The 13,130-nt window shown below is 42.5% G+C and overlaps 1 protein-coding gene across 4 annotated transcripts in view; it reads right to left on the reverse strand.

Moving 5' to 3' along the window:
• LOC122920998 (myoneurin-like) overlaps positions 1-13,130 on the reverse strand; it is an 80,696-nt gene that overhangs the window by 13,127 nt on the left and 54,439 nt on the right. For all 4 annotated transcript variants that reach the window (XM_044270890.1, XM_044270868.1, XM_044270875.1 and 1 more), the window contains exon 4: positions 911-1,037. In XM_044270890.1, the coding sequence (XP_044126825.1) occupies positions 911-1,037 (127 nt within the window). The remainder of the gene's footprint in view (positions 1-910; positions 1,038-13,130) is intronic.

Genomic DNA, 13,130 nt, shown 5'->3' on the forward strand with positions numbered 1-13,130 from the left:
TTGGTAAAATGTCATGGACAGTTTTAAGTGCCCATCTTATAACTTATGTTTGATATATCGTTGATAAAATCTGCAGATTTTACACTCTTCATAAACCCTTCTTTTACTGATTGGAAGACTACCAGGTGTTGGACCCCATTTATCAAGCTTCAATGGACCATTATTACAGGGTAGGCCCATTTCCCATGGCATTTCTCAAAATGCCAAACAAACAGTCATCTATACTTAATACAAGCATTCATGACTGTATACTATACCCCCCACTGCCCTAATGAATGCCCTCTGCTTCCCTAGTATCAGTGGAGTAAACATACTTACATACTTCTGCAGTACATGTACAACAACGGTGGGGAATGGGTTAAATAATAATAATTTATATAGTTCCAGAGCACTTTACAATTCAGAGGGTATATGTACAAAACAAATTAGACATCAAAGAATTACAGGCCAATATACAATTGTAACACTTAGTTACACTTAGACTGAAGGTCCTGCTCGCAAGGTCTTACTATCCATAGGGGTAAAACTACTTATTTTTCATAGTAGTTGGGCCATTTGTGTACTAAATAGAGTGGTGCAGATAACGCTGCATGAGCCTGTGCATTCCGAGTGGGGATTACTGTTGGGTGATGGCATCAGGTTCAGGCATACATTTTCAGTAGCGGTGACCAGTTAACATTATTATTGTAGATTTTAAGCCCTCGTGGACAGGGTCCTCTCTTCCACTGTATCAGTCTGTTAATGATTTCATGTTTATTGTACCTGTATTGTTTAATATTATGTACGTATAGCCTTTTTAGAGGTACAGATCCATGGAATTAATGGCACTTAAAACAAATACAAATAAATATTGAAACTTTTTAATACTGCCACACTTTCATGAGTCTGAGTATAGATAATTCTACAGTACCTGCAAAAGATTTTGTGGCTCTTGTAATGCTTCACGGCTTGGCCACAAAATTCACAAAGTTGGAGCAGTGGTGGCTTTCCTGTTGACGCCTCAATGTGCTTTGTTCGAATGTGCTGAGTGAGATCATCTGAACAAAAAAAGTTGAAATGATATTGTACACAAATTACAGCAAAATTTTATACAAACATAACTACCTTCATTCTTCTCAGTATGATTACAGCTATACCAATTTATTTTTATAGTTTTTCCTGTGTTTTAATAATTAAAAGAATAACTTTACATTGCCTTACTCTAACCCCCATAATTTTTTTATAGTTACATCTACGGAGCTCTGACTTGTTTTAGGGGAAACCTGTTACCATTTTGGAGTGTGTATTACTTCTTGATCACTTTTTATCGAATTTTTTTGAGTAGTCGAAGTGATGAAAAAATTGTAAATTTGACTTTTTGATTACCTTCAGCTAAAAAGTTTTCGCCATGCAGGATAAGTATAAGTATATTTTAATAGTAGGGGCGTTTTGGGACATGTTGGTGAAAATGATCTTTATTTTTAATACCTATTTTTATTGTGGGGAAAGTAGGATGATTTGAATCATAGATTTAAAAAATATTCAGTAAAACTTTTTTTTAAATTTTTTTTTATTAATTGCACACTTTGTTTGAGTGGCTTGAACATGGAATCATTAGATCGCTTTGGCCATAGACTGCAATGAATTACCACTACAGTCTATGTTCCGATGGAGCCCTGCCACAGGCAGGGCACCATAAGGACTGTCACTGTGGTAGGCTCGATGCCTTTAGGAGGCTTGAGGCTACCACAGGGAACAAATGGTTCCCCCAGGAGGCGTTCAGCCACTGGGAGAGCAGCTGCTTCATATGCAGTTTTAACAATTGACCACGACATTTGAGGGGTTTATTGACTGTTATCAGCATTATTGCCGATCACAGACATTAGCTCTGAGTGTCTGCTGAGTAAAACAGGCATTGGCAACAATAGCACCTGCTCCGCTCCAGATGCCATCTTTAAAGATCGAACTTCCTCCGTCCATGTATGGCGGAGGGTCGAAAGGGGATAAAGTTAGACATATAAGTAGAATACAGAAAATACAACACACACAGCTGTTTACATATGTTTAAAACATTCAAGTGTACTTTCAAGAAAAATGTTTTCAACTGTCAATGAAATGTTTGTAATATACCTTTCTTTTTCTGTATTGATTTTTATTTTTTTTACAAGCAAAAGTGGCCTGTTCTTGGTGAGCCAGGTTACAGGTAGAAGAAGAAGAAATTCCCTTTATTGTCCTTAAGTGGGGAAATTTTGGCCTAACAGCAGCAATCACATTCACAACAGGAGCAAAATAAGAGTAATTAGAAATTAAAGAGTAAAATACATTTAAAACATAATACAGAATTTACTTAAGAAATTCACTACTGGATTTCTGGGAACAGTGGTGGTTATAAATCCTAACCGCTGCTGGGAGGAAGGACCCCCGATAATGTTCCTTCGTGCACCTAGGATGCAGCAGTCTGTCACTGAAGAAGCTCTCCAGCTCCACAACAGCTTTGTGCATGGGGTGGGAGATATTGTCTAACAGTGATGTTAATTTTGCTAGAGTTCTTCTGTCACCCACCTCCTGCACTGGATCAAGGGGACAACTTAGGACAGAAGCTGGCCTTCTTAATAATCTTATCTAATCTCTGTCTCTATGCCACAGATAAGCTGCTCCCCCAACAAACTACACCATAGAATATGGCTGATGCAACCACTGAGTCAAAGAAGGTCTTTAGGAGTGTCCCCTGCACTCCAAAGGACCTCAGTCTCCTCAACAGATAGAGTCTGCTCTGACCCTTTTTGAAAAGAGCATCAGTGTTATGGCTCCAGTACAGTTTATTGTTCAAGTGAACACCTATGTACTTATAAGAGTCCACCACCTAAATGTCCATTCCCTGTATGTTCATCGGAAGCAAAGCAGAAGGCCTGTGTCTGCGGAAATTCACCACCAGCTCCTTGGTTTTGCCCGTGTTGATCTGAAGCTGGTTCCGCTGACACCAGTCCACAAAATTCTGTGTCCCCTGTCTGTACTCTGAGTCGTCCTCACCTGCGATAAGGCCGACTATGGCAGAGTCATCAGAGAACTTCTGTAGATGGTAACCTGGTGAGTTGATGGAGAAGTCTGTAGTGTAGAGGGTGAAGAAGAACGGTGCCAGCACAGTTTCCTGTGGTGTACCGTACTGCAGATCAGCTTGTCAGAGACACAACCCTGAGATTTAACAAAATCACAGAGACGCTGCTCCTGCAGGCAGCCTATTTCAGCAACTCTCCATTCATTCTTCAGTTTTTCCCTTTTTAATTCTTTTTTAGACCTGTTGTGTATTTGTTTACTTACTTGTTACTTAGTTTTTGCTTAGTGACAAGATGGAGTGGACTACATTTTGATCAACCCGGTTTTTATTTTCTTTTTTTAATGGTTTTTGTGTCCGGCGAGAGAGTGAGCGATCAAGCTGCTATTGTTTACAGCAGGGATCAGCTGTTAGCGCTCCGTAGCTTTGCTGGGTCGTTTATCACACAACAAGATTATATTTCCTGCAAGTTAAGGAGAAAGAGACGAGGGACCCGGGCTGGAAGAGCACGTTGGGACCGGAGGAAAAGGAACAGACCCACCATTCCTTCCATCATCATGGGAAATGTGAGATTGCTCCAAAACAAAGTGGATGAACTTGTGGCGCTAACGAAGCATCAGCGCGTACAGGAACAGTCTAACAGTGTAACATGATCTGTCAGATGAGTGGAGTCTAAATACACCTGTTCTGTAAGGCTCCCGAGTCCACAACACTACTAAACAAGCACCGTAAAAACAATGAGCTTGCCAAACAGATCAGAGACAAAGTTGTGCAGAAGTACAGATCAGGACTGGGTTATAAAAAATAAAAAAAAATCTCAACCTTTGACCAACCCGCTGAGCATCATTATAACAAAGTGGAAAGAATATGGTACAGCTACAGTCCTGACAAGAGATCATTAGTTTACTTGATCAAATGTCTGTAAGGTCTTGTATACGTGGGTAAGACAACCCCGGTGTGTGCGTGACTGCATCTTGAAACAAATCTATCATCAGATGTAACCGCCTGGAGCTACCAACACCACATCACTTTATCACCAACCATCGCACCCAACTACAATTCCAGGTTCTAGAACATGTGCCTAACGCCTGCTGGGGCAGTACACGTACATAAATTCTAACAAAACAGCATTATATTGGATACATTACATACATTATACCCCAATTGCCTAAATAGGGAATTTGATCTAGTTTTATTAGTTTGAAACATTGTTTTAATTTTATTTGTCTTGACTCTTCTCATTCTCTTGCTTTCATTCATATTTCCTTTTTCCACAAACCTGATCCCTGCCATCGGAAAGTGTCTTCTATGCATTCTACTTACCTACTAATCCCTGGGAATGTCCTACCCTTCTATGATGTACAAGCTTTCCTAGACGACTATACCAATCTCACCTTTAGTCCTCTTCTGTATGGAGAGTTCTTGCCCGAGTTTTGCATTTTATCCCAAGGCATTTTCTTGCATATTGCTACTAACTCCTTATATCACATCCTATGTATTATTTCATTTACTTTAATAAATAATCTGCTGCTCATCATACCAGACTTATGCAATATAATTACATTACACCATTTATAGAATGTTGCTATGTATCTCTATAGATGTGACTACTCTAAGAGAGTTTGTTAGTACTGCCTCAAAGGATGATCTTACTTTCCATGATACCATAGTTTTTTTTTTTCATTGCTATCCATTTTACTTAGGGATACAGTATTGTAGGTGTCACTCAGTTGCCACAGCAACCAGCCCTGCTGACAGGCGTATCAGGGAGCAGGGGTAAGGTGTCATGGAAAGATTTCCACCTACCCTGTATTATGACCCGCACATGGTTTTGGCTTATCGTCATCGATGGAAATCACCAAACACTGACATATCAAAAGGGGCCTAAGGGCTCTTTCACATCAGTGTTGAGCTTTCCGTTCTTCTGATATCAGATGAACACAAATAAATAAATAAATAAATAAAAGAAAAACGATTCATTTTCTTTTGAGCATCAGGTGTGCTCAGTCTGCATCATTTCCATCAGGTTTCAGTTATTTTTGACAAGAAGTACAGGACTGATGGAACTGATGCACACTTCAGTAGTTTGTTTTGTGTGGCCCTTTTCTGTCAACTGGTTAAAAAAAATAGATAATTCTGGTGCATAGTCTAAAGGGGTATTCCGATAGGTAAAAGTTATCACCTATTCTGTGGATAGGGGATAACTATCAGATCGTGGGGGGTCCTACTGCTGGGACCCCCACCAATCACAAGAATGGGGGCCATGTGTCCTCTGCTGCTCCCCTGAAATGATAGGAGCAGCAGGTCGCACATGCGCCTGCCTGCTCCATTCATTTCTATGACAGCACAGTGCTCGGCCATCTCTGGGACTTCCAAAGAAATGAATGGAGCCATCTCCGCCGGTCATTTCAAGGGAGCAGCAGGGTGCCTGCAGGGAGTATTGGGCCCCCATTCTCATGATCGGGTCCCAGCGGTATCCCCTGTGGATAGGGGATAAAATTTACCTACCAGAATACCCCTTTAATAAACATTAAAGGGGTATTTCTTAAACAACTGTTTATTAGGGGTCAGTGCTTTGTTTTATATAGAAGTCTGAATCCAATATTCAGAGTTAAAGGGAATTTGTCACCACATTTTGGGACAACTAAACAAGCTGCATGTTGCTATGTAGCTGGGGTTTAGCATTCCAAACCTGTCCATCGCAAAACCAGCAGTTTCTTCACTATGTAGTAAAACAGCCAGGCAAAATAATGCAAAAGACGGTATATCTTGTTTCCCTGCACTTGCATGGTGTAATGAAGTGTACCATCCTCTGCTTCATTTGTGCAAAGCGCATATGTCCAATGCTGCTTGAGATGAGTCTGTGAGTCATCTCTGGTAAGCTTAACTTTTATTAACGGATTATTAAATCCCTTTCTAGACCATTAAATTCCCTTTAAAATTATCAGTGTGTCACCTCGTTATTAGTAAGGTTATATCTCAGTACTTATTGTCTTTAGTACTGTAGAAGTGTGGTAAGAGTCTGGTAGCTGCACGCTGGCTCCAGGCTCTTGTTCCCTAAATGTGTTTTCTTTCTACCACATAAGGTTAATAATTTCTTCCCTAACATATTGGCGTCACTTCTGTGCTAAAAAAGTCCATCAAACACTGCCCCCGACATTTTTCACCAGCTGCACTGGCGTCTTCAGGGGATAGGGCAGTGAGCGTTAAATGGGCGTGGCGCATATCTTTTAGAGCTTCCTACTGTGATGTCATCGCTATTGTCCTATCATAAGTGGCGACTTAGCTTCTACTGGTCTATAATTTCTTATTAGCGCTCCTATTGGAGCTGATGCTTTGTCTTCCTCCCATAATTACCTCCTCCTGCTTTTTAGACATAGTCCCCACTTCTCACGTTATCTCTACCTCTGGAGGAGGTAGGTAATTATGGGAGGAGAGACAAAGCATCAGCTCCAATTGGAGCGCTAATAAGAAATTATAGACCAGTAGAAGCTAAGTCGCCACTTATGATAGGACAATAGCGATGACATCACAGTAGGAAGCTATAAAAGATCCGGACACCTCCATTAAACGCTCACTGCCCGATCCCCTGAAGACTGCAGAGCATCTGGCGAAACATGTCGGGGGGCAGTGTTTGATGGACTTTTTTAGCACAGAAGTGATGCCAATATGTTAGGGAGGAAATGACTAACCTTATGTGGTAGAAAGAAAACAAAATTTAGGGAACAATAGCCTGGAGCCAGCACGCAGCTACAAGACTCTTATCACACTTCTACAGTACTAAAGACAATAAGTACTGAGATATAACCTTACTAATAACGAGGTGACACACTGATAATTTTAAAGGGAATTTAATGGTCTAACAAGGGATTTAATAATCAGTTAATAAAAGTTAAGTTTTACAAGAGGTTATATAGGCACATGTTAAAATAAGGCAAATAGTAGTCAAAAGACTAATTGAAAAATAATAAAAAGTGCCTTTATATGTGTCTGGGTCTAAACTATGTAGAAAAGGAGTCATCTCTGGTAAGGGCACAAAAGGCATAATCGATGTGTACTGGTCCCGGCTTCACTTGCGCATCTCAATTAATGCTGCTGGAGAGGAGTTCCGGATTCATAACCAGTAAGTTAGATGTTCTGTTACTGAATAATTAAGAAACAGACTGTTTTGATATGGACTGGTTTGGAAAGCTAAAGTCCAGCTGCATAATGACATGCTGGTGCTTTAGAGGCCCCAAACCTAGTGACAAGTTTAAAAAAAAATTAATTGTGAAATGTTTAGAGTTATGTGAATCGATTCAAATAAATTGATTAGTTCAACAAAAAGACATCTTGAGCAGCAAGGGGCTACTCCACCTCTTGAGTGACAGCGCCAGACATCTTACCTGGCCCTGACATTCTTGTGCCTGTGCCACTGCTCAGGGTATTGGCGTACGTGCATAGGCTCTGCTGCCGCTACTAGAGTAGTAACTGGTCATGCGCCGCTACCCAAAGTCTTTTTTGATTAGAATGAATTGATTTTCTCATCTCTCACGCAGTTATATACAAATTATTTGTTCTATAGGATACATATGTTTTTCAGCGCCACTCTTGTCCATGGAATGGGTCTGGCATTGAAACTCAGCCCCACTTATTTAAAGGGAATTTGTCAGCTTCAAAACACCCCCCAAAATAGAGTAAGCAGTGTACAGTATAAGTGACGCCTGATTATATAATATATAACGAAAGTGAGTATGAAGATACAAATTACATAACCAGACTCTGCGCCACTTACACTACAAACCACTAGTTTTGGGGGGTTTAGATGTGACAAATTCTCTTTAAGAATTCTCTTAAAACTTCCAAAGGAAACAAATCCCCTATACAGTATATTAAGAAAAAATATTTCACACATTGTGGAGATTTTATGACAGATATACCTCATGGGTCTCCAAACAAAGTTGGAGAGGGAAGGTATGTATTGGTTGTTACAAAGTTTAGGCATCTCTACATGGACGAGGGTTAGAAAGAAAACTCCCCACCATTCACCACACACAGACTAAAATGCAAAAAACACAAAGACTAAGGCTACTTTCACACTAGCCGCTCCGTCCCCATTGACTATAATGGGGGGCGGAGTTCCGGCGAGAGGCTGCTGGAATAAGTGTCGGCCATGTCGTAGTTTTATTCCGGAAGTGTCTCGCCGTGCCTTGCAGGAACTCCGCCCCCATTATAGTCAATGGGGACGGAGCGGCAGTCCGGAGGCACACAGTCACTAGCGGCAGGATGGATCCGATAGGCTGTTCACCCGACGGAACAGCCTGCCGGAGGTCCGAGCCGCTAGTGTGAAAGTAGCCCTTAAATGTAAAAAAAAGTTCTCTCTCTTTACCAATATAAAAACAACAGATCCCCTTCAAACATGTAATGCTGCAGTTGGTGGTAATGGGTCGAGTAGTAGCATTTCAGAGCATACTACTGAGAAACCAGACAAACACTTGGCATTTTATTTGGTTGTAGGTCCGGATATGGTGTCTTCAACAGCTTCAATTTCTAATACGAGAAGAGGCTGTCATATAAAGACCCATGAGAGAGCCATATAAGAAACTAGAGAGGGGAATTCCTCTGAATTTTACTTCCTTCACAATTTGCACAGAATTACACAGAAGGAGCAGATTCTTTCCTATGCCCAAACTGCAGGTTTAAAGAACTGCATTCATGACAAATAAATACCGTATACCGTGCAATTGACAAATGGACTAGGGAGGGGTAGGTGCTTTCTTTGTCTTTGAGATTCTATAATGTCTGAAGCAAAACCTTTTTTTTTTTTCCTTCTAATTAGAATTCACCCTTTCACCTACCAAATGTTCTTCTAAGACATCTGCAGTACTCAGATGAACTCCGACACTAAACATCTTGACAGCCTGTAATTGCCTTTTTTTGCAATGCAAAATGATTATTAACTTCTCAGTTCATTACCAAAGCAAATTTAATTCTTAAATATCAAAAAGCAGCCAGAGTATAACAATGAATTATTGTTTAAATAGGCAAGGAAAAAAAAGATTACACTGTGACAGATGTGGGAAAATAAATAGTCTTTAACCTGGACAATATTTGACTGTGTCTAATTGCCCTTTGCCATGTAAAGCTGGACTGCTTTTCCAAAGCAATGTAAAAGAGGTATTTTTATGTGGGTCTCCGAATCTATTACAATTCTGCATCCTGGGAATCCTTGAATGGAGAACAAGTACGGAGACATTAAATCAAAATGACTGAGTTTTAGAGGGAGGCTTAACACATTACCACAAATGTTTATTCATTTTCTGTCAAGTTGTACATAAGAAAATGAAAGCTGAAAAGCTTAGCCGACATCTTAAATAACTGCAGCTATACAGTATCAGTAAAAATAGATATGAGAAAAAGAAAAACACTTTAAGGCTAATTTCAGATGAGCATGTCCACTGCGGAAAACACGCTCCGTGTGGGAGTATGATTTCCTGTTATGGATACTGGCATTGTAATGATTTACAATGCAGTGTGTCTCTGCCTGACTTTGGATCTATTGCACTGTACTGGTGGCATTATGTTGGTATAATTCAGTAGATTCAAGGTGAGGCAGGGATAACCAGCATTATAAATCATTATATTGCTCTGCAGTCCTATGAAAGGAGCAATGTCCATAATGGAAAATCACTGTCACACATAGACCGTGTTTCCAGCAGTGGACAGGCTCATCTGAAAGTAGCCTAAGGCTGGGTTCAGACCTGAGCGTTTTACAGCGCGTTCCTACGCGCTGTAAAACGCTCAACAGGCAAGAACCAATGATTCCCTATGGGAATGGTTCTCACCTGAGCGCTTTACAGCACATACGATCGCGCTGTAAAACGCCCGACGCCCCAAGAAGTACATGAGCTTCTTTGGGGCGTCTTGTCGCGCGTTCCTGTACATAGACTTCAGCGGGAACGTGCGACAATGAGCGTTCGCTTGTCTCTGTATGTGCGATTGCAAACGCCCGTACAATCGCGCATACAGAGCGCTCCATCGCGAAAGCTCAGGTCTGAACCCAGCGTAACTCCTTTGCACGCCCTGATGTAAATTTACATTACAGGTGCCTGAGGAGTGTACTGAGCAGGCTCAGAAGATGAGCTCGCTCTGTACGTGCAGGTGCAAGCTGTGTTTTACAAACGACACTTGCCTGCTGCAGAGAACTCCAATCTGGCAATTTATCCTCTCAGATGCAGCAGTCAATTGCTATTGACTCGACATTGGAGCGGTTGAACAGAGGGGGCTCTATCTGTCCCCTGATCGCCCGACAAGGTAATTATTGTGTTTCAAGCAGATCTCATGGCAGCTAGGGGTCTTGTGAAGCCCCAACACCTTCTAAGTTAAGACTCCTATTACACCCTGCCTTTTGGAAGTACATAAAAGGGAAAGTAGTAAGCGCTGGGATACAGCAAGTTCCCTAAAGTTAATGCAAACTGTATCTGAAACAACAACCAGTTCATAGAACTGGGAAGAAATGGGATGCCAACCTGCCCCTCTTCCCATATTCAAATACGTGTGATAATGGTACTGAAGAGTGCAAAAGAGTGCTGCCTGTCACTATTTAAAGGGCACTTGTCTTCAGGTACAATCCTATTTAAAGGGGCATAATGCCTAGTAGGGTTTATTCTGCTGAGAAAAAGCACACCTTTGTTATGTAAATCCATTGGTTCAATTGCGAGGAACACAAATCTTAATGATTAGGCCAATGAAGTGTTTGGTGTACCATGAGACAAGGCTGAGCCCTTGGTGCACCTTAGCTCTTCCATTGTGCATTAACTTCCTTACCACCTCACCTCTTGATTGACAGGGCCAGTTATCTTGCCCACCACCGTAATCCAGCGCCTGAGCCACAGATTTACACTACTAGCATCTACTGCACATGTACTGATAAGGTCATCCTCCATCTGGAAGCGAATGCTCGGCAAAGGTCACAATCCTCCCCACTGCAGTGGACATCTATAAGCTAAGCATCTCCTCTTCTGTGTGGAGGATGACGAATCAGATGTACTGTGCTTATGCTGATGGTGTAATTCTACCACGCAGATCCAGAATTATTGGGCCAGACCCGGTAATTGTGGGGAGTGGTAACTGATACACAGCGGATGATCTAAGGCAGCGGCCCCCAGGACCGGGAGGATGGTTTGCCGGGCCGCGGCGATCAGGGCCGTCTTTAACGCTGTACTAATGAAGCGCTTCCATTATGGAAGCGCTTCATTAGTACAGAAGGACCAGGAAGTGGTGAAGGATCTGTACTCACCACTTCCTGGTCCTCGGCTCGGCTATCGGCTGTGCAGGGCTGCGCACAGCGTGAGGTCGCTCTGTGACCTCACACTGTGCGCCGCAATACACAGCCGACAGCAGAATGAATGAAGAGGATCACGATGGTGACCAGGAGCAGGAGAGGTAAGTGTTTTTTTTAATTTTATTTGCACTGGGGGCTGATGGCTGACCTGGGGGACATTGGGCAGACATGAGGGGCTAATGGGGGACATTGGGCAGACATGAGGGGGCTAATGGGGGGCTTATGGCTGACATGAGGGGCTAATGGGGGGCTTATGGCTGACATGAGGGGCTAATGGGGGGCTTATGGCTGACATGAGGGGCTAATGGGGGGCTTATGGCTGACATGAGGGGCTAATGGGGGGTTTATGGCTGACATTGGGGGGGTTTATGGCTGACATTGGGGGGGTTTATGGCTGACATTGGGGGGGGTTTATGGCTGACATTGGGGGGGGGGTTTATGGCTTACATTGGGGGGGGGGGGGGGGGTTATGGCTGACATTGGGGGGGTTTATGGCTGACATTGGGGGGGGGGGGTTTATGGCTGACATTGGGGGCTAATAGATGGCTAAAGGTTTGGGGGTCTGATCTGAGGTCTGATTAACATTGGGGGTCTGATTGCTGGTCTGAACTGAGGTGTAATGAAAAAAATGTTTTTCTTATTGTTCTCCTCTAAAACTAGGTGCATCTTATAGGGTGAAAAATACGGTACAGTGCAGCAGAGACCAGTGCAGCAGAGACCATAGTCAGTTTATATAGTCGTTATATAGTGTTATATATTTTAATATGCACCTTGTGTTTTGTTATGCGCGTGAATCGGTCAGCCCCGCCCACCCCCTAAGCCCCGCCCCAGAACACCCGCCCCCTTCCCCCCCCCACCCATTCCCTGGGAAAATTGTCTAGCATGAAACCGGTCCTTGGTGCAAAAAAGGTTGGGGACCACTGATCTAAGGGACTCAGGCCAGCCCCTGGGTGTACTAAAACCTAATTTGCATAGTCATCCAAGTTGATTCACCTTGAACAGCCCAATAGATTTATAAAACAAAGGTATGCTTTTACTCAGAAGGACCATCCCTACTAAGTGTTTTGTCCGGTTGATCCTGCTGACATATGCTCTTTAAAAGGAGACAATATGTGTGGCATTATTTTATTCAAGGCATTTTATGCAGCATTATTTTCAGGACTCTGTGTTAAGCTATTCAGTGGCTACGGAGTGTGGTGGTTATATTTACAGGGAGCAGGATAGTCAGGCGATTCAATGAGCAGGACTATTATATTTAGGGGGGAACGGTGTATAGTACTATTATGATTGGGGCACAGTGTGGGAATGTGTTGCAGAAAAGAGAAGACATCTGGGCAACAAACTCAGAGAAAAGACAAGGCCAGAAAAAGTGGTTATGATTGTCAAGGGTGAATGGACTTTGTCTGCCAAGTAGGGAACCTGTTCATAAACCCTTAACGCATAATCACATAGATGTACATCATTAACATTAAGGGGTTGTATGGAGCAAGCTCACATGCTATATTATACAGCCATCACCCAGCCGCAATGACTGGGATTGGACATGATGCCTATCCCAGTCATTGAACCCCTCAGATGCAACTGTCAATAGTGACTGCAGTATCTGAGGAGTTAGGCAGAGGGCAATGTTCCCTCTGCCTTCTGATTGGAACTCCGTGGGCAAATTGAAATCGCAGGGCTCAGATCAGCTACCATGACAGCCTGGGCCTTGTGAAAGTTCCCAGGAACGGCTAGCTAACTGCCTGAAAACCGTGCGCAAGGCATAGCTTCTAAGGC

This window comes from Bufo gargarizans, chromosome 1 (genome assembly GCF_014858855.1).
Source record: "Bufo gargarizans isolate SCDJY-AF-19 chromosome 1, ASM1485885v1, whole genome shotgun sequence".
Lineage (NCBI taxonomy): Eukaryota > Metazoa > Chordata > Amphibia > Anura > Bufonidae > Bufo > Bufo gargarizans.